The 22,076-nt window shown below is 43.6% G+C and overlaps 1 protein-coding gene across 1 annotated transcript; it reads right to left on the bottom strand.

Moving 5' to 3' along the window:
• Positions 1–1,464: 1,464 nt before the first annotated feature.
• chrm3b (cholinergic receptor, muscarinic 3b) lies at positions 1,465–20,595 on the bottom strand (the record flags this gene model as incomplete). The annotated part of the gene is made up of 6 exons (XM_080049016.1): positions 1,465–1,895; positions 2,104–2,753; positions 3,244–3,539; positions 19,087–19,259; positions 19,496–19,566; positions 20,567–20,595. The coding sequence occupies 6 exons, from the start codon at positions 20,593–20,595 to the stop codon at positions 1,465–1,467; spliced, it is 1,650 nt and encodes a 549-aa protein (XP_079905142.1).
• Between the last annotated feature and the right edge of the window lie 1,481 nt (positions 20,596–22,076).

The raw sequence follows: 22,076 nt of genomic DNA, 5'->3' as shown, positions 1-22,076 counted from the left end.
TGTGTGTGTGTGTGTGTGTGTGTGTGTGAGTGAGAGAGAGAGAGAGAGAGAGAGAGAGAGAGAGAGAGAGAGAGAGAGAGAGAGAGAGAGAGAGAGAGAGAGAGAGAGAGAGACCTTAGCGCTGTGTTTTAATACGGCTGGACGCACTCCATGTCCGGCTTAAAAAGTGGGGGGGACAAAATGAGTCTTGACGAAAAGTGGGGGGTACATGTACCCCCATCCCCCCCGTAATCGACGTCTATGCTAATAACATCTACAATTTAATCTTATTTCTAAAGATAACAGCAGTTACATATGGAAGACGGCCTTTTGTCCCTGTTCTCAAGAATCGCTGATATGATAAATAGTTTTTTTCCCCCTTCCATTGGCGAATCTCAAGATACTGGGGCATGTTATAATCATCAGCACTGCTGTTGAACAGAGCAGGGCAAATTAAGCAAGCTGGCATGCTCATTTTAAAATGCTCACTGTACATGCATCGTCGTCACTTTTAAAGCTTTTTTTGTAGTATTTTTACAGATGTACAATCAAATGAGTGTTACAGAGTGCTATGTTTTTCAATTGACAATACATACCTGTGAGCATTTGTATTCAAACACTACAATACCAAATTAATAATAATTGAATACAGATCACCTGCCATTACATAAGTATCACAAGGAATAATATATCCTCATTGGGTATTTCTATACTTATTTCTATAATATTCTATATTCTCTTTTCTATTACTGATTCATTCTTAGTAAGTGCCCCCTTAACAGAATTCTGATGAAGTGAGGAAGTCACAACAGCGTACTGCTGAACAGATTTTTAAACCTCTAAATTTAACTAAAGTGTGTTATTGAATAATGTAATTGAGTATTTTACTGTTTAAAAATGCTTTGAGGGAATTCTAAAACCAAAACTAATTCACCCCAGTGTCAGTGAGGGTCAAATAGAACACCTCTCAAAATTAAACAATAAAATTGAACGGGAACACAAACAACAACATTCAAAATTGCCACACAGATGAATGGACACCTCTGTTAAAGGTGGAATCAGCGATTCTGTAAAATGCTTGTGGTCTAAATCACTTTGTCAAAATCAGTGAATATCTTTTCACGATCTGATAGCTGTACGTACTGTGTGCGCGCTTAGAAATATCCAATTGTTACAAAGTCTAGTCTCGTTTACATACTCTTGTTTACATACAAATGTACAGAGCCTATGCTTTGTATTAAAACCAGATTTTGTTTTACCGAACACACAGTGTTTTTCAGTGAACACAAGACAGCTTGATCACAAGGAGATGTTCACTGATTTTGACAAAAACATTTATTTTGAAAACAAGCGTTCTCTATGATAGCTGACATCACCTTTAAATAGTTTTACAAAAACCAAATACAATGGCAATTTACTGTATGCTATAGCTCACATCCAGATTATCATTTATGGCAAAGCAATATTTCAATAGAACACCTTACTCTATATTGAGTCTTTTTTCCTGAAAGCCACAGCCTTCCTCTGATTTAAATGAGGCTTTTGTTTTCTTTGATTCCACTGGCACATCAGAATATCCCTGAAGGTCGTCCTGAAGGTGGTGTTACATAGGGCATAGCACATGGGATTGATTGTGCTATTGACATAACACAACCAGTAGCCCAGTGCCCAAAGAGTTCCTGGAATACAGTCTTGACAGAAGGTGTTGACCAACACCATGATGTTGTAGGGTAACCACGTCGTAATGAAGGCCAACAGAATGGCGCTGAGTGTCCGCGCTGCTTTCTTCTCATTTGCCTTTTTTTCATTCTTACGCTTGGTGACCTCTGTCTTGGCCTTCGAGGCGAAGCGTTTTGCAATCGCCGTATTTTTTATGGTGACGGCTGCAGACGATTGGTCGGTAGGTGACTGTGACCCTTTTGGACTTTTTTCAAGAGATGGTTGTGAATCCTTGTTTTTCTTCACCTTTCTACATTTCTTACCATCTAGATAGATAGATAGATAGATAGATAGATAGATAGATAGATATATAGATAGATAGATTTAGAGATTATGTACAAGACATTATGTATATTTGTATTATTTAGAATGCAAATAAGACCAATTATTGTGTTATGTCCAAACCTGTCGGAGTCCTTGACATGTCAGCATGGTCAGCTTCCTCCTCAGAAATGGACAGGTCCCTGGTTGCGTCTGCGTCGTTGTTGTTGAAGCTGTCACAGCTGCTGTGCTCTGCCTGGCCCAATGGACTGGTTGTAGCGTTGAACAACCTCTTGGATGCATGGCGACCTGGCAACATGGATGACAACTGGAGGCAGCACACACCACACCTCCCTCTGCGTCCCATTCTGTCTGGTACGCTGGCATTGTCTTTTTGACTGTTGGTCACCCCTTCTTTGCCAGATCCTCCACTACAACTATCTTGATTGTGTTCCTGACTGGAGCTGTTGCCTGCCCCAGATCCTCTGAGACCTTGTACATCTTTAGCACGCTTCTCCGTCTCTTGATAAATCTTCCAAAACAGGAATGACATTATAGTTACTGGCAGATAAAATGCGGCAATGGCGGTGCAGAATGTAATTATGGGCTCGGACAGGAACTGGATGTAGCACTCGTTTGGCTGGACTGTCCGTTCACCAACAATGTATTGCCAGAAGAGGATGGCTGGGGCCCAGAGAACCAAAGAGACGGACCAGGCTAATCCAATCATGGTCATGGCCCGCTTGGTTGTACGCTTGGCCCGGTAGGTCAAGGGTCTCATCACAGAGAAATACCTAAGAGGGCACAGAAAGAAGTAATCAACTGTACATTTAGCTGAAACTGTGACATGTGTTACCGTATTCGACCCCGCAACCACTGAGACAAGGACTTAGCCTATAGGGTACACACTCTACCCACTACGCCACCGGAGCATTGTTTTTCTTGATAGGACCATTAACATTTCTATATTACTGAAGATACTGCATGATATTGTCATCATCGAAAAACAATCTGGAAATATAAGCTTTTTTGGGATTTGGATACTTTTTTCCATTGGTTATTTTTTACATTTATTCAATATTAGTAGTACACAGTATATTCATCAGAAAATGTACTTCTTCTAAACAATCAGATTAATTCCTTATTAAGAAACTTATCAGCATCCATACCCCATTTAACTTTTTCGATGGCGGTGGTTTCAATAATACACTGTACATTTTGGCTAAAAGCTTCATTTTAGTAAAGATTAAAAAGAAAAAAATACAATAATTCATGTTCTGCTACCTGTCAAAGCTGATGACAAGCAGGTTCATGACCGAGGCGTTACTGGCCACGTAGTCTATGGCAAGCCACAAGTCACAGACCACTGGCCCTAGAGCCCACTGGCCCATGATGATGTAGGTGGTGTAGAGGTTCATTGAGAGTGTGCCGATGGTTAGGTCAGCAAATGCTAGGCTAAGCAGGTAGTAGTTGTTCACCGTCTTCAGTGCCTTATTGATCTTGAATGACACCAACACTAGGATGTTGCCAACAACAGTGCAAAGAGAAAGTGATCCAGTGAGAAAGACAATTATGATGACCTGAAGATGAAAAGATAAGAGAAGAAATAACCAAAGAGGTTAAATGCATTACAACGTGACATAATGTGTTTCTTTTTGGTAATAAGGTAAAGTAAGTAAGTAAGTAAAATTTATTTATAAAAGCACATTTATAACAGTTTTCACTGACCAAAGTGCTGTACATAGTGCATTCAGTAGGCCAACATGAAGGTAAAATAACAACAACAACAATAGAAAAAATAAAGATAAAAATACAAAATACATATAACCCGGACTTCCACACACAAACATATATAGTAGTGTAGAAGTCAGATAGCTAATGGGGAGGGAAAGCCAGGGTGTACAGATGGGTTTTGAGCCTTGATTTAAAGGCAGTAATGGAGGGGGCATCACGTATGTCAGGTGGCAGTTGGTTCCACAAGCGTGGGGCAGCTACCGCAAAGGCCCGGTCTCCTTTTTGTTTTAGTCTGGATCGGGGGAAGTGACTCAGTTCAAGACTTTTTAAATATTGATTAAACTAATATTATATTAAATTATGGTCTATTATATGGCTTGTGCCGTTAAAGTTACCATAGCGGTTCCACAAGGAGGATCTATATAGATTATAACAATTAATGCTGTGATTGAATTTGAATTAGCCCTTGTGTTGCTCCTGTGATGGTATGTGGGTGTGATGTTCTGCCCCTTTAAATGCCCCAAAAGTGTACAGATAGAATGTTTACCCTCAGTGAGAATCTAGGTCTATGTTGCTCAGAGAGAAAAATGTCAGTTCCACGAGTTTGCCAAAGGATTTAATTTGTAAAAGGTTGATGCTTTTAAGAACAAATTTCAATCTTAACCTCAGAACATAACCTCCTTTTAACAGATTAGGCGTAGAGCAAAAGTAACTATGGTGATCTAGCCAGGTTAAAAGAGAGCCAACTTTATGACAATAAAAATTCTGCTTTAGAGAAACAATACTTCACCAATCCGTTAATCTCACTTTGTTGTACACCCCTCTGTTGTGCTTTTCAACTTGCAGTGTAGGCTACATTACACTCACCGGTCACTGTATTAGGTACAGCCAATCAAATGGAAGCTACTCAATGCATTTATATGAAGTTATTATTGTAGCATAAATCTTAAGCACATGTAACTGCAGATTTAGAATGCGTACACCAAAGTCACAAATGTGTAACAGTAGATTTGAAGTCGTAAATATTTATTTTGCATGTGTACTCTAAAGTCACAAATGTGTAACAGTAAATTTGAAGTCGTAAATATTTTTTCTACCATTGTGGACACAAAATAGGGGCTACGAGTTCACAAATCGTTGTTACGGGTGCACAAATCCTATCCTGTGCATCACAACTTCAAGGAGTCCATGCGCTTGACACTTTTGCTACAATCATTGCAGCGCAGTTGGTGCAAAACACATTTGCACACCCGTGTTTCATAATGCGAGAACATGCCCAAAATTTGTGCAATCGTAAACCCAAATGTGAACTAATGTATCAGAAGTTGCACATCTGTGAAAAATGTCCTCACAAATAAAATGATATCGAGCACAGCATTTTAATGAGAGAGCACAAATCCATCGATACAACTGCTCGAATCTGCTCCTACAAGTCTCAGCTGAGGGTTTTCTCTGCTCGAATCTGCTCCTGCAAGTCTCGGCTGTGTTTTTTTTTTTGCAGGTCGTTTTGCACCACGTCTAGCTGGTATAGTTGGTGCACTTTGGGACGACACTTTATTATATATGTTATGTAAGGGAGTCGTGAGAACCTGACCGAATGTGAAAGCCTCAACCTAATGCGAAGTAGTTGGTAGTAGTGAATTGAACTGTTGTCATTTAGTGTGTTCCTTTTTTTTCTGTAGTTTTACATTGCATTTTTTAAGTAATGGAGAAGTATATTGTGTACTCCAGCCTTAGAGGAAAAGTAGTCCACGGTGTCTGTAACAGTAAATAAACCGCATGTTGCAATCTAAGCCTCCCCCTGGCGGCTTGCTGGGAAAATATGTTGACGCATGTGTGACGTAGTGTGGCAGGTGTGTTATGGGTAGTCAAGAAAATAAATGATAACGTGGTGGTATCAGCCGAGCAACTGGTGCGACTCGTCTTTTTCTTTTTATAATAGTAAGATATACCAGCTGCTCCCAACTACGGTTCGGAGCACGTAAACTGAGAAAGTAACACTGGGGGCTCGTCCGGGATTAAACAAAACAAGAAGAAAAGTGAAGAGGAAAAGAAAAAGTTACGTCGGACGGTCGGACGCAGTATGACGGCGCTCGGAGCTAGAGCTAAAGGTACCACTAATGCTAATGCGTGGAATAAGAGGCCTGTCGAGATGGACACGCCAAACTTCAGCACCAACCCATTTTTAATGGATATAAGAGACACTAATATGGACGCAGTTAACAACATGGACGGCCGATACGCCGACTGCACTAACCCCTTCGCGGCTAGCATGGAGCTAACGGCAGCCGCGGACGGAGGGACGGTTCACGGCCAGACGCCGCCGCTCAACCTAGCTTTCCCCATGAGCTTTCCCCCCACGCCACCGCCATCACGGTTGACTAACCCGTTCCTAATGCCCGTGGATTGCACCTTTTCCTACATGCAAATGGTGAGTCCGAGCACTTTATTCAGCAAACCTGTGACTGTTCAAAACATATGGCAGCCAACCCAGTTGCAGCTTTACCTTACGGGTCGGAAAATAGCCCTGCTCAAACGTTTGCCCTACATGCCGCTAATCAGCAAGCTAACCCATTCACCACCATGAAACATACGGCACAAAACCCTTTTGCCCCGGCCCACGCACTGTTCCCCCAGTTCACATCGACGCCTTTTCCTCCCTCTATGCCCCAGCCCGTTGAACGTTGTGGAGTAATAAGCTATGATGATAATGACTATGCCCCACACCGCAACACCTACCAATACGGCCAGTCAGCGGCGAGAAGGGCCAGATCGGCGCCACGGTCATCACACACGGCGCCAGAAGTTGAAACAATGGACACTAGCGACGATGAACATTATGGATATAAAGAGAGAATTCCAATATTGAAGCCAGGCCATTTTGATGGAACAGGCTCCTGGAAAGACTTTATTCACCGGTTCGAAAGCTGTGCAAAAGCAAACCATTGGTCAGAGGCAACAATGCTGGAGCTATCGTCCATAAAAATCCCAGATCTGACCGCTGGAGCTACCGGCGCATTGTGGCTGAAATCGAGACTGCCTACGGGCCGCGCTCTGAGCATGCAGCAGCTATCGGCATTGAACTGAGACAAAGGGTTAGGGGGCAGAACGAAGCGCTGCACCTCTTAAGGGATGATATCTACGAGAAAGTGTCCATCGTGTATGCAGACCGTACTGTTATACTGGGGCACCTTTTCCTACATGCAGACCGTACTCCACACTGATGGCAGGATGCCATCAGTGTGGAGATCTTCACCAACGCCGACGCTGAGGTGGTGCAAAAACTACTGGAGAAGCAGCCACGTACCCTGTCCAGAGCATATGACATCGCACACAGCTACGAGACCACGAGGAGGGCCGCCAGAACAGTCACACAATTCATGCAGCCTGGCCAACGCAGTCTTTTAAATCAGAGAGCCAGGGCCGCCACGGTACGTGAAAATAACAGCATGCCAGCTTGTGTGGAGCCAGTGGGGGTAGCTGTTTGGTCCATCGACTCACCAGAGAGGGCTCCAAGATCCAATCAGCAGTGGCGCCAGAAGAGGCCCCGGGTGCACACTGTTAGAGTGGCCCGCACTACAGTGTTGGAGTCGGGGTGTGAGTATGTAGTCCCCGGCACCGTCCACCTCCGCCATGCCGCTGACGGAGACCTGATGCTGAGCCCAACTAAAGGTTTCATCGAAAAACACCACGTCCTAGTCGCTCACATCATCGTGCAGGCGCAGCGGTCCACCAACGTTCCCATCAGAGTCTTCAACCCTGTTGCCTTACCTGTCACGTTGAAGAGAGGCGCTGTGGCAGGGATCCTACAACCAGCAACGGTGTTAGGGGAGTTGGAGCCCCAGCCACCTCTGGCCCCACCGGCCCCTGAACCTATTAACTCTGTCTCTGCTTCTTTACCCATCCACCTTAAGGTCCTGTATAATGAGAGCTGTGCTAGTCTGCCACAGGGTGACCATGAGAGGTTGGCCCGCCTGCTACGGTCTTACAGTGACGTCTTCTCCACGGGGCCCACTGACCTTGGCCGCACTAGCCTCGTGCAGCATGACATCCTCACCACCCCTGGCCCACCTGTGAAACAGCAACCACGCAGGATGGCTAGAGACAAACAAACTGCAGCAGACCAGCAGGTGCAACAGAGCCTGGACACTGGTGTGGCCCAACCCAGCAACAGCAGCTGGGCTGCCCCAATCGTTATGGTGAGAAAGAAGGATCAGACGTCACGGCTATGTGTCGACTACAGGCCCTTAAATGAGAGAACCATAAAGGACGCTTATCCACTGCCCCGCATCCAAGACACCTTAGACACATTGTCCACCGCCAGGTACTTCAGCACGCTGGACTTAACATCAGGATACTGGCAGGTGGAAATGACGCAGAGAGCCCGAAAAGCCGCAGCTTTCTGCACCCGTAAGGGCCTATTCGAATGGAATGTGATGCCTTTCGGACTATGCAATGCGCCGGCCACATTCCAGAGGCTCATGGACCGTGTCCAGGCCGGGCTACAGTGGGAGACCTGTTTGGTTTACCTCGATGACATCATTGTCCTGGGGCGGGACGGCACTGAAATGTTGGCGCGGCTCGATCAAGTGTTCAACAGACTACGCGCGGCCAACCTGAAACTTAAACCTTCAAAGTGTTTCCTGTTCCGAGAGCGAGTGGCTTACCTGGGGCACATCGTCTCTGCCAAAGGTGTCGCCACTGACCCCCAAAAGATCCAGCAAGTGATGGAGTGGCCCGCACCACGAAACGTCTCTGAGGTGCGTCAGTTTGTTGGCCTGGCTTCGTACTACCGACGCTTCGTCAAAGATTTCGCCACAGTTGCCAAGCCCCTCCATGAACTCACCAAAAAGTATGCACGCTTTAACTGGACAGATGAATGCCAGGAGGCATTTGAGCAACTGAAAAGCCGGTTAACGTCGGCACCCGTGCTGGGTTATCCCCTCGACAGTGGCGAGTTGATCCTCGACACAGACGCCAGTGACTGGGGAATCGGGGCAATCCTCTCCCAAGTTCAAGACGGTGAGGAGAGAGTGCTAGCTTATGGGAGCAGGAGAATGTCGGCCACTGAGCAAAACTACTGCACAACCTGACGAGAACTCCTGGCAGCTGTCGAGTTCACCTCTCATTTCCGCCAATACCTGCTGGGGAGATCATTCATCATACGGACTGACCACAGCAGCCTGCGCTGGTTGACGCGGATGAGGGAGCCTGAGGGCCAGCTGGCTCGCTGGCTGGAAAAACTAGCAGAGTACGACTTCCAGGTGGTCCATCGTCCAGGGAAACACCACCAAAATGCGGACGCACTCTCCAGAAGACCCTGCCGGACATCGTGCCCATGCACAGTGCCAGAGCCTAACCTCAGTAACCAGCTCCAGCATAAGGGGATCCAGTGCAACATGGCTGAGAGCCCAGCTGAAGAGGATGCCGGGGAAACTCCTGCAGGGCAACCTCCAGTGGGGGTAGTGGTGCCCGAAGATAGCTATGGAAGCAGCCCCGCAGTCGAGTCCAAGTATCTTCCAGTGGGGGTAGCAGAGGCTTTCAGTGACAGTCAAGCTGGTTCTCTGTTCCGTCCAGGTGTCTACAGGGTGCAGTGTTTCCCCTAGAATTGTTTTTAGGCCCGGTGGTAAAAGCTGATAAAGAGTATGCGCGCGGCGTGCGTACCAAATTTGTAGTAGAAATTGACCAAAACTAACCGTATTATGGATGAGCCTCTTTTGACAGCCCGCTACAAATCAGGGCATAGGGTCATGCCTTCACATTCGGTACGTTTGTACATTTTGTGTTTCCCTCAGGATTTTTTGAGACTGCTGGGGGAGAATGGACCTTCTAGTGGGGTCTTGGGGCATGCCCCTGCGGAAGAAAACCTTTACCTTTTTAAAGTTAAATGCATCAAACTGGTGCACTTTGAGAAGCTAAATCTGATTTTATTTTTTTTGCTCTGTAAACAGCTGTCATATGTCCTGCCTAAAACAATTTTATGGAATAATTTGGAGACAAGCCATATAAACTATTGAAGAAAAACACAGATATGAAAATAAAATACAATAAACACGAAGACCTAATATAGACAGGTATATCCTGTCTAGTATTAATTTCTGGAATAATCTGGATCATGAAACATTTTCTTTAATTTATCAAATATTAATTTAAAATAAATGAATTAACCTAGGCTACACATCATGATTAGCCTATCAATCAAAATGTGTGCAAAATAAGCAACATTTTGTATTCTGACCCATTATATTTCATGTAGCCTAGTTCTCAATTTAAAACATAAAAATAAAGTAGCATTGAAAATACCAAAAAATAAAGCTTGTAGGGCTACTATAGCCTGCTGTTTTCAAGATAACTTGCTGCGCTGTCTCAGCTGTTGATACAGATTGGTTGCCATGGCGACGTAGCAAATTTAACTTTCTAAGTTTTGATCATCACTTTTTCCTGTTCAACTCCCTGTTACTGAGTCCTAAATATCTCCAGTGTAGCCTATGCCATGGACCTATAAAGGAAGGTTCTTTCTCGTCAGTTTCCCTGTTTGACATGTGCGCTCCGAATGCACACGTGCATCGCGCGGCATAGCGCAGACTAAAAAAAAAAAAAAAAAAAGATTAATATTTCTTTTTTTTTTTTTTTACTTTTTTTTTACTTTTTTTTTTTTTTTTTTTGGGCAGCTGTTGGCCTGGCGGGGGTCCCGTTGGCCTGGCGGGCCCGCCAGGCCTGTATAATGGTAGGGGAAACACTGGGGTGAGTGAGCCAGCCCAAACCAACCTGTTCGGTGGCTGGAACCAAGAGCAGTTAATCAGTGCCCAAGAAGCTGACCCAGATATAGCACCAGTGAGGAAGTGGATGGACGAGGGGAGGGGCAGGCCACCCTGGGCTGACATAGCACCCTACAGCCCTGCTACCAAATCCTACTGGTCGCAGTGGAAAAGGCTCTACCAGAAAGAGGGAGTTTTGTTGAGGAAATTCTACTGCACAGAAGGAAAGGTGTTCTATCCACAGATCCTGTTGCCTCAAGAGTACCGCACCTCAGTCACAGAACAATTGCACGATGGCCCAGTCGGCGGCCATTTTGGAGGAGAAAGAACACTCGCACGTCTCAAGGCCCGGTACTACTGGTACAATATGAGAGATGACGTCACTCTGTGGTGCCGCACCAGCTGTGCTGCAAAAGCCCGCCCGAAGAAAACACCTCAAGCCGCCATGGGCACAGTGAGAGTTGGTGCCCCCTTCGAACGCATTGCAGTTGATTTAATGGGACCACTAAACGAAACCGAAAGGCACAACCGCTACATAATAGTGGTACAAGACTACTTCAGCAAATGGGTGGAAGCCTACCCGGTTCCCAATGAACAAGCAACAACAGTGGCCGAAAAGATCGTTTCAGAGTGGGTGTGTAGATACGGGGCTCCACAGTGCCTACACAGCGACCAAGGTACCAATTTTGAGTCAGCTGCGTTCCAGAGAATGTGTGAGCTGCTGGGAATCGACAAGACACGGACCACGCCGTTTCGCCCGCAGTCAGACAGCCAAGTAGAACGCTTTTATGCCACTCTGCAGAAAATCATAGCCACCACTGCAGAACGATGTCACTGGGACTGGGACATTATGACCCCATATGCAGTCATGGCTTACCGTGCCTCCAAACACAGCTCCACGGGCCTGACACCTAACATGATGCTGTTCGGACGGGAAATTACAGAGCCAGTGGACCTTGTTGCTGGGTTGCCACCTGACTCAGACAACACTGCTACCCCTCCAGCCTATGTCGTACAGCTCCGGGAAAGGCTGGAGCTAGCTCACCAGTTGGCTCGGGAGGCGCTGGGAAAATCTGTTGAGCGTGCCAAACGACAGTATGACAAAAATGTTTGCAGAGTCCAATACAAAGTCGGTGATGCAGTATGGTTCCTAGTCAAAGGCACCAAGAGAGTAAAGAACAAAGTGCGGAAGTTCCTGCCTTCCTACGAGGGTCCGTACTTCATCGTGGGTGTGCTGGACGACTTGGTCTACCGGATTAAAAGGGGTCCGAGGATGAAGATGAAAGTCGTTCACCACGACAAGCTTAAAGCTTACCATTCGAGGACAACACTTGACAACGGCTGGGTCTTTCAAGAGGCTGAAACGTGGGCACCAGTGGAGGCGCCATCCCCGTCGTCAGACCGTAGCTCTTCAGAAATCGACATCAGTCCCCTCGACCTTTGGGGCACATCACCAGAGACGGAGGACCCTGCTTTGGAGGCCCTTTCAGGTCTCTTCTCTTCACCGCCAGCTTCGCCGAGCAGCAGCCAGCTTCGCCGAGCAGCAGCCAGCTCCCTTGCCACCCCGCTGAGCCTTCACTGGAGGAGGCTGGGACCCCGCATACGGCCAGGCGTGAAGCTGCTCGTCCTCTTTTGAACTCCACCCCTCGGCGTCGACCCCGAAGGGTCCGCAGAGCTCCTGACATGTTTGGTGACTGGATTGGTCACTGAGCATATTTGCCTGAGGTTGGGTGTAGGCGGATCGCTGCCCTCCTCAGAGGAAAAGAGTTCCAGTAAAAAAAAAAATAATAATAATAAAAGACAACAAAAACAAAAGAGTTCCTGTGTTGTCAAAACAAAAACAAAAGTTACAGTTTGACAATAACAAAGAGTTCCAGTTCAGTCATACAAGTTTAACTTGGCTGTTGAGGTTAGAATGTGAAGTTACAGTATGGGCGTAATATAATTGTTTGTTTCAACAGTTGGTAATTTGAATACTAATGGGCAGCATAGTTTTGTTATAGCATCTTAATGAGCATGCGTGTGGAAAACAATGTGAAAGAAAGAAAAACGTTATTTGTTTGATAAAAAAAATATTGCCCTCTTTTTGCACTTAAAAATCCTTCACACTGGAGTAACCTTACGCAAACGTTAAATGGAGTGAGTAAAATAATAGTCACATTTTTCCCCTTTGGATGTAATTGCCATGTTTAGGACATTTGCTTACCTGTATGAAAGAAGGACTACGCAATATGCTTTAATTGACATTTATGGACATTGCCTTTTCACCTTAACTTCCCCCTGGAAGAGGACCCCTTCAAGGACTGTGGGATATACGTGTTATGACCCCTTCAAGGACTGTGGGATATACGTGTTATGGTTGGGGATGTTTATTTAATGACTGTCTAATTAATATTTTCCTGGGTACAGTGTAATGATGCTGGAGATATGTTATAATGGTTTAATCATCCTCCAGAGTGGGGGTAGTGTTGCAATCCAAGCCTCCCCCTGGCGGCTTGCTGGGAAAATATGTTGACGCATGTGTGACGTAGTGTGGCAGGTGTGTTATGGGTAGTCAAGAAAATAAATGATAACGTGGTGGTATCAGGCCCCCAGGACTGTGCCTTCTCCGAGCAACCAGCATGGACATGTGGCCAACCCATTAGTATTGCATGGTGAGGGGTGGAGCTTATTTTCATACGGCCCGTAGGCAGATTTCCCTGTCCACACAGTACAAGCGGCGAACAAGATTGTGTCTCTGCAAAATTTTTCTGGATATCAATCATAGGCTCATACTTATCTTTAGACCATATACTATTAAAACTGAAGTTTTCTCATTTCAAAACGCCACCTCAAGCGTTTTATTAGCCCAACGGCTTTTAACGGCTTTCAGTTTGTTTTCGCCAGGCTAGATGCTACAGAACGAGAATGATTCTACTCCCGCCTCCAGTCCGCTACGCTTGCCGCCCTCTTTCTTGATAGGTCCATAATGCAGCTACGTCGATGCTACGTCATGCTTTGGGCCGTATGGAATTTCCGGATTATACTTCCTTGTTGCTTCTCTGCGCCTATGAGCAGCTTTCATAGGAATGAATGGGCGCCATGTTTCAATCCGGTGTCCATTTCTTTATATGTCCATGGGTGGTATCAGCCGAGCAACTGGTGCGACTCGTCTTTTTCTTTTTATAATAGTAAGATATACCAGCTGCTCCCAACTACGGTTCGGAGCACGTAAGCTGAGAAAGTAACACGCGTTAGCTAGCTTTGAGGTGGTTTCCCGATCATTTTAGACAGGACAGGAGGCTTATTATGTGACAAGGTGAAGTTGAGGAGGGGATACCCATAAAACACCAGGACCTGCGGTGGTTTAATAAACAGCTGAGCTGCTTCACAATCTCTGTCCGGAGCCGCAGCAGTGTCTGGTCTGACGGTCACGGACACACGGTCAGACACAGACCTAGAGCCTAGAGCCTACAGGACGGAGCCATCAGAGATTCATCACACGGAAACTATGAACTGTAAGTCTGGTTTTCTTATGTTTTTAAACTTCAGAGTTGGTCGGCATAATACTTTCAATGATGAGAAGCAACGTGTGGTTATAATTTATTGCAGGCAGCATAGCTAACCACTAGCTAACAAGTCATAACCCATGAGCATAACAGCTAATGTTCGTTAGCATCTTCTTTTAAAGGATGTACCGTTTTTTAAGGCATTTGGTCACTTCTAAGGATGTTAATAATGAACTCTTAACGTCAAATAAGAAGGCTGACCAATGACCAACATTCTAAGGATGTTAATAATGAACTCTTAACGTCAAATAAGAAGGCTGACCGATGAATCCTTCCGTTAATCAGTTAAAATAATACTGGCGCTAGCCAGGGAAATATGAGTCAGCTGAATACTGGAGTCTTGATGCTAAAATAATAATCAGCGTGTCTGCTTTTCTGGGACATCGGCACTTTCATACATAGCCAACTAGTTTTACATCAGGATGTAATGTTAGCATTTGTCGACCTCAGAGCGTTTTCTGTCTTAATTGTGTCTATGAAGATCCAAATAAACACATGTGAGCAGTATACTATTCTGCTCAGCACGTCTCAACGTCATGTTGCGGTTTCTGAATAAAAACAGGTAGACCAGCGTCCCATTATGCAAAGGAAAAAAATTGTTAAATTGTGCAGCTCCATCGTGTAAATCATATTTTATATCTGTTTTTCCAGCCCGAAAAAAACATTTACAACTCATTTTAAAAGTCACTAATGACAAGATACCCCCCACGAAGAGAATGAATTGCAGGGCTGTTATAATAAACTATATTGATTTAGTTTTTAGCTTTGTGTTCTTAAAACTCAAATTTACATTGTATATTGTAATTTTATAATCCTTAATTTTAATGGCTATGGCACACAGAAACTAGGGTTTACAAATGTTAATTTATTGTCTGTTCTTTTGGGATTTCAACATCTGAATGGCACATCTGCTTTTCCAGACTCATCTTGGCTGTCCTGCACAAGGCCTTCACAAGTGTCTGGGATTTCCACCCTGTCAGGGAGAAGCCATTGTACAGTGAGCAGCTACAGTCAGTCCCTAACTATTATCTGTCATGTGTTTACTATAACATCACTAATAGAATCTAACATTTGTTTCCGTCCCCAGTGTATGCATTGCTGAGGGAAGGACACTCCAAATAACTGAAGACTTCATTGCTCCTGCTGCCTTGAGAAGATCTCTGAAGATGGAGCAGTGTGGAACTCACCTGGCAGTCACAGCTTCACACAGCACATTAATCTGACTCAAGCACACAATTTGTTTTCAGTTTTTAGATTGTGATTATTATAAATCTAGACAAAGTCAGATCATACTCAATTCATAATCATATTGATTGCAGTAAATGAGGTGACATACTCAGTCATGTTTATTTGTTAGACATATTAAAAAGGTAGGGGAGATTTAGATTAAATATGGTAAACAGTTGGGCTACAGACCAAGGACTAAGTTACTAGTTTTCTGTTTAAGTCTTGCACATGCCTGAGCATTGTGGGTATTTTGTTAATTTTCTCTTAATAAAATAACGCCATACACAACTTTACTTGGAGGTATGCAATTGTGAGTGCATTCTAGTTTTAAACTGGTTGATTTATATTTTTCATTGTGACCATAGGTATATGTTTAGGAAATCCACAAATATTTTAAAAAGTCCAAATCTTGTGATTGGTTTGTGGGGTAAGCTCTTACTATACATTTGTACTGATTGTGCTTTGATGTGATAACTGCAAATCATAAATATAATTGATATAGGACATTTATTAGTCTTGCTTTAGCAGCATGCAGACCTACTTATTTATGCAGCACGTGATCTGAATTAACATGTTCTAAACTGCATAAAATGTTATGCTATAACACTATGTGATTGTGATTAATTAAAGTAATCACTGAAATGAGGTTATATGAAGCTTTGTACCCTGTTCTTCGGGACACATCACATGAGGAAAGGTGTATAGCAGAACTGTCTGGGTATAGACACACACTAGTTAAACCTGATCATATAATTATCATTTTGTGATACAAGTAGTGATAATTTCACATGGAAAATGTGAGATAGAGAAACAATTATTCCAATTCAGTTTTAATGTGTCCTCTTTACTTTTCTATTGCCTAGTAAAGTAGGCTACTTATTCACTTTACTATTCACACGTTTAAATTGATTAAGCTTACTACATTTAGAAGACCAAGTGTATGATTTATTAGCATATTTCTGGATTTAGATAGATGCTGAATACTTTGCTGCAAGATATGTACTTTATTTACTTTGGTCCTCAATGCCTGCAACGTCCTCCTCGCCCCCTGCGTGTGGTGTGTTTTAACAGCCAGGAGCCTTGACAGCGGCTGCGGTACAATAAACTCCTAATCCAAACAAAATATGATGGAAATTCATTCTCTGTTTAATATGACTACTTTTATTAAAATGTAAAGGTTTTAAAGAGAAAAACAGCAGGTCCAAACAGTTACACCAGTGCCAATCACACAGCAGACGTTAACTTACGTCATAGAGCTCACTCAGCGTATAGAAGATGGCCCTTATATCTGCTAAAGTTACCTTGTTTATGACTTTCACTACTGGCATCAGGCTCCGCTGTAGTTCCCTCTTATTCAATTCCCTTAATATTAATTCAGTGAATACAGAGGAAATAATTTTTGGTAAGACCTCAACCTGCCCTCAACGATCCATAGGAGAAGAAAATACGGAGAATAAATAAATAATAAAGTGTCCACCAAGTGTTGTCCCAATCTACTCTCACACACGGGCTTTCCTCTCTCTGTTATGGTAATTGTTTTTGTAGTTTTTGTCGCTCATTTCCTACATTTTCTGGTGAAAAGAGACGACGGAAAAAGGCTTTCCCTCAGTCTGTTTAAATGCTAACGTCACGGGTCCCAACCGGCGCTTTCATTGGATGATGCGGCAATGTTGTCCCGCCCACCAACGCTCTGCTTCTACGGATACAACTCTGCTCTACGGGTACGAAATACTTTTGCACCAACTATACCAGCTAGACGTGGTGCAAAACGACCTGCAAAAAAAACCACAGCCGAGACTTGCAGGAGCAGATTCGAGCAGAGAAAACCCACAGCTGAGACTTGTAGGAGCAGATCGATGGATTTGTGCTCGCTCATTAAAATGCTGTGCTCGATATCATTTTATTTGTGAGGACATTTTTCACAGATGTGCATCTTCTGATTGATTGAAATTTTGGGCATGTTCTCACATTATAAAACACGGGTGTGCAAATGTGTTTTGCACCAACTGCACTGCAATGATTGTAGCAAAAGTGTCAAGCGCATGACTACTTGAAGTTGTGATGCACAGGATAGGATTTGTGCACCCGTAACAACGATTTGTGAACTTGTAGCCCCTATTTTGTGTCCACAATGGTAGAAAAAATATTTACGACTTCAAATTTACTGTTACACATTTGTGACTTTAGAGTACACATGCAAAATAAATATTTAAGACTTCAAATCTACTGTTACACATTTGTGACTTTGGTGTACGCATTCTAAATCTGCAGTTACATGTGCTAAAGACTTATGCTACAATAATAACTTCATACATTTAGACAGGACAACTTGTTGAAGTTCAAACCGAGCAACAGAAGGGGGAAGAAAGAAGGTTTAAGTGACCTTGAACGTGGCATGGTTGATGGTGCCAGACGGGCTGGTCTGAGTAATTCAGAAACTGCTGATCTACTGGGATTTTGACGCACAACCATCTCTCTAGGGTTTACAGAGATTGGTCTGAAAAAAATAATAATAATCTTGCCTGGTCGGATGTGTCTCAATTTCAGTTGCGACATTCAGATGGTAGGGTCAGAATTAGGTGTAAACAACATGAAAGCATAGATCCATCCTGTCTTATATCAACAGTTTAGGGTGGTGGTGTAATGGTGTGGGGGTTATTTTCTTGGCACGCTTTCGGCCCCTTATGTTCGGCCCCTTATGCCTCGTTTCCACCGAGCAGAGCAGGTCGGGTTGAGCAGCTCGGTCCGCTTATTTTGGCTTTTCATTTGCCAAAAGTTGGGTAGGGTCCGGAAATAAGCGCGCCTAACCGCTCTAAGCCGCTCCTATTTTCGATACTCCTCCTTTGGGGTACCAGCCGACTGAAAGGGTGCCGAAAAAGTGGAGCTACCCACTGTCGTCGGTTGATTGGTCGAAAGAATAATTTCGGCATTAAATCGCTGTGTGTATTACACACCATTGTGCTCGATGGAAACGAGGCATTAGTACCAATTGAGAATCGTTTAAACGCCACAGCCTACAGCTACAGTATTGTTGCTGACCATGTCCATCCCTTTATGACCATAGTGTACCCATATTGTTATGGCTACTGAAAGCAGGATAATGCACCATGTCACAAAGCTGAAATCATCTCAAACTGATTTCTTGAACATGACAATGAGTTCTCTGTACTCCAATGGCCTGCACAGTCACCAGATCTCAACCCAATAGAGCCCCTTTGGGATGTGGTGGAACCAGAGATTCGCATCATGGATGTGCAGCCGCCAGATCTGCAGCAACTGTGTGATGCTATCATTTCAATATGGACAAAAACCTCTGAGGAATGTTTCCAACACCTTGTTGAAAGTATGCCACAAAGAATTAAGACAGTTCTGAAGGCCACAGGAGGTCCAATCCGGTGCAAGGTGTACCTGATAAAGTGGCGGGTGAGTGTGTATCTCATTTCTACATTTAGTTTGCAAAAATGGTAGTTGTAAGTCATAAACGGGGTTTCAAATATAAAAGTCTAAAACTTAACAAGTTGCAAATAACAGTGCATGAAAGGCTTAAGTAGTATTACAGTGACACCAAAACATTTTAACTAATGCACTTATAGAATTTTTGTACATAAATGAATGTCAGTTACATTCAAGCCATTGCCAAACCGGTTGACACAAAGTTGATTAAGCCTATCAGTTCCATGAAACTCTCTGTAGTTCTCAGTTAGGCAGCGTTGACCAACGAAAAGCATAGCTGAGCGGACAGTGTTGTTGTTATTACTCAGAATTCCTCATGGAGCCGACAGAAGTTAAGCACTATAGCTTCAACTAATTAGTAACTATTAGTTATTACTAATTTTAACTATGAGGTTTTGGAGAATTACCTGTAAGATGCTATGTCCTCCTAATGGGTCAAATGTCTCTGCTGGCAGCATTATTGTCCTGTTAACTGGTGAATCAGTGAAGTTTCCTCCTTGCCCTGAGACATGACTGACATTATTCTGCTTCAAACCACCCACAATGTTGGATAATAGAGCCAGCTCCTGGTAAGAGCCACCTTAAAATGAAGAAAATTAGTAATGAAAAACAGAGCCACAATTCAGAGCAATACATGACAGATCACTTTTAAAATGTGCACTAAACAAAACTACATAAATAGTTAACAGAGGTTTGGAGAGTCTTCATCTGCATTATCTTAGCAACCTCTGAAATAATTACATAGATTTTATAAAGATACTAAGTGATACTAAGTGAATTGAGTTCTATTTGTGGGATCAGGCTTTTTTCTCATACCAGGAGAACTGTTGGTGAAGAAGTGGATATAACCAGAGTTGGACGTCAGATTCATGATAACCAATGCACACCTGGAAGAAAAGAGAGAAAAGGTATAAAAAGAATATTCATTTATACACTCAATACTTGGTCAGGGATCTTATTTTGCATGAATGATTTCATTAATGCTGCTTGGCATGGAGGTGATCAGCTAAATGAATTAACACTATTTTCAGAAGGTTGCCATTTCTCTATTTTAAATCCTTTTTTTGATTGGCCTTATGTAATATTCTTTCTTTCAAAGGTTTTTTTATTCAACAAAAGATTTGCGAAGCAATTACAGTACAATGATTAAGTTTTTTCCCCTTTTTTCTTCCCCCGAACACACCCCGCTCATATCCCACCCCCACACCCAACTAAAAACAATCCTGCATCAAAAAATCAGCACAAAAAATAATACACAATGTTAAAAATGACATAAACGAAATACACGCTACAAGAAACAAAAATAAACAATCAATATGAAAAAAAAACCAAAACAAAAACCAAACAAATAAAATTAAATCAAATAAAAGAGGGGAGGAGGTAGCTACTCTTCTATTGTTGTTGTTGGTTTTTTTAAATAATTTAGGAAGGGGCGCCAAATTCTGTCAAATTTATTCTCGGATCCCTGGGTAGTATAACGTATTTTCTCTAAATTCATACATGACATAATGTCTCTAATCCAATGTGAGTGGGCAGGAGGAGCAGGATCTTTCCACTTGAGTAAGATAACCCTACGAGCAAGTAAAGAGGTGAAGGTGTGGTGATCACAGCTGGTTGCTGTGCGTGTTCTTCCTCCTCCTTCTGCCACTCCCCCTGTCTGTCTCCACACCTGGTTCTCATCACTAATCAACTCACCTACATCTACTCCTGGTTTCCCTGCAGTCGGTGCCAGAGCGTTCCTCGCACTCAGTGGTAATTATACGTGCCTGGCTACAAGTGTATTTGTCTACCTCGCTCTCACTCTCTCGTCTCCTGTTGTGCTTTTGATGATCCTCCTAACTTTGTTTCCTCTGCCTGCAGTTACCCGGATCTCTCACTCCAGCTCACCTGCCTCGCACTTTCCCCGGCTTCCTCATCAACCCCCAGCTTCTCCACCTCATTCAATAAACCTTTTTATTTATCCAATACTGTCTCTGCCTGCTCTTGGGTCCAACCAGCGTCAAATCATAACAGAAGGCCAGTACCTTCAGCTTCACTTTAGGCAAGCCCGGATTTGGAGCAATGCCAAAAATTGCAGTGTAAGGGTTTGGCTCAATTTGATGCTGAAGTACTTCAGAAATTGTTTGAAAAACTGATGTCCAGAACTCAGTCAAGGTGGGACACAACCAGTACATGTGAAAGAGTGATGCCGGTGCGCTCTTACAGCTATCACAGGTCGGGTCTACATCGGGGAACATACGAGCTAATTTAGTTTTAGATATGTGGATACGATGTACTACTTTAAATTGCACAAGAGCATGTCGGACGCACATGGAGGTAGAGTGTATCCGATCCAGGACTGAATCCCACATGTGATCTGTGAAGGCAGAACCTAGGTCCTGCTCCCACAGGGTTCTTATAGCTGCTAATGAGGGGCTATGCAACTTCGAAATAAGGTTGAAAAACACAGAAATTTATCCTTTATATGTGGGGTTTACAGAAAGAAACAAATCGACATGATTGGCTGGCGGTTTATAAGGGAATTGGGGAATTAACTTCTGCGTAAAATGCCTGATTTGCAGAAATCGGAAAAAATGAGTCTTTTCGATACCAAAATGTTTTGTCAATTGAGAAAAACTAGCAAATAGATCATTAATAAATAAATCACCGATGCATTTTAAGCCTTTTTTATGCCAGATCTTGAATGCACCATCCACCGTCGAGGGAGTAAACAAATGATTAGCTGCAATTGGGCTGAAAAGTGAAAAATTCTGCATTCCAAAATTATTCCTAAATTGGGTCCAAATTCGAAGGGAGTGCTTAATCACGGGACTACTGTTGGGAATAGCCGAAGAGAGTGGAAGTGCGACGCTTAAGAGGGCAGATAGAGACAATGGGCTAATAGCGCTGGACTCCATTGTTACCCAGACTGGGGCTGAGTCGTCAAGATGAAAATGCACCCAATACACTAAAGAACGGATATTAGCAGCCCAGTAATAGTATTGGAAATTAGGGAGGGCCATTCCACCTGTTTGTTTGGGTCTTTGAAGAAAAGCTTTCCGTAACCGAGGGTGTTTACCATTCCAAATATAATTTATCATTAAAGAGTCAAGGGCCTGAAAAAAGGATTTGGGGAGAAAGATGGGGAGAATATGTTCTGGAGACACGCCTTTATTGATTTTACATCACTAATAAACTAATTGGGGAGGATAAAAGCTAGTCTGCCGAGAATCTGTGTCCCTCGGCGAGTGTGTGTGAGTGAATGTGTGTATCGGCGCACACACACACACGGGGAGTCGCCGTGCTGGGGCTCGACTCACAGCCACGGAAGAGTGATGAAAGATAACCTAAAGATTAAAGTTACCCAGTTGACGTGAACTACGCTCGTAAGTAGCCCAAACTTTATAACACCTGTTCA

Source organism: Ammodytes marinus (assembly GCF_949987685.1).
Source record: "Ammodytes marinus genome assembly, chromosome: 20".
NCBI classification, from domain to species: domain Eukaryota; kingdom Metazoa; phylum Chordata; class Actinopteri; order Uranoscopiformes; family Ammodytidae; genus Ammodytes; species Ammodytes marinus.
The sequence above is the reverse complement of the archived record's forward strand: the minus strand, read 5'-3'. Positions and strand labels throughout refer to the sequence as shown.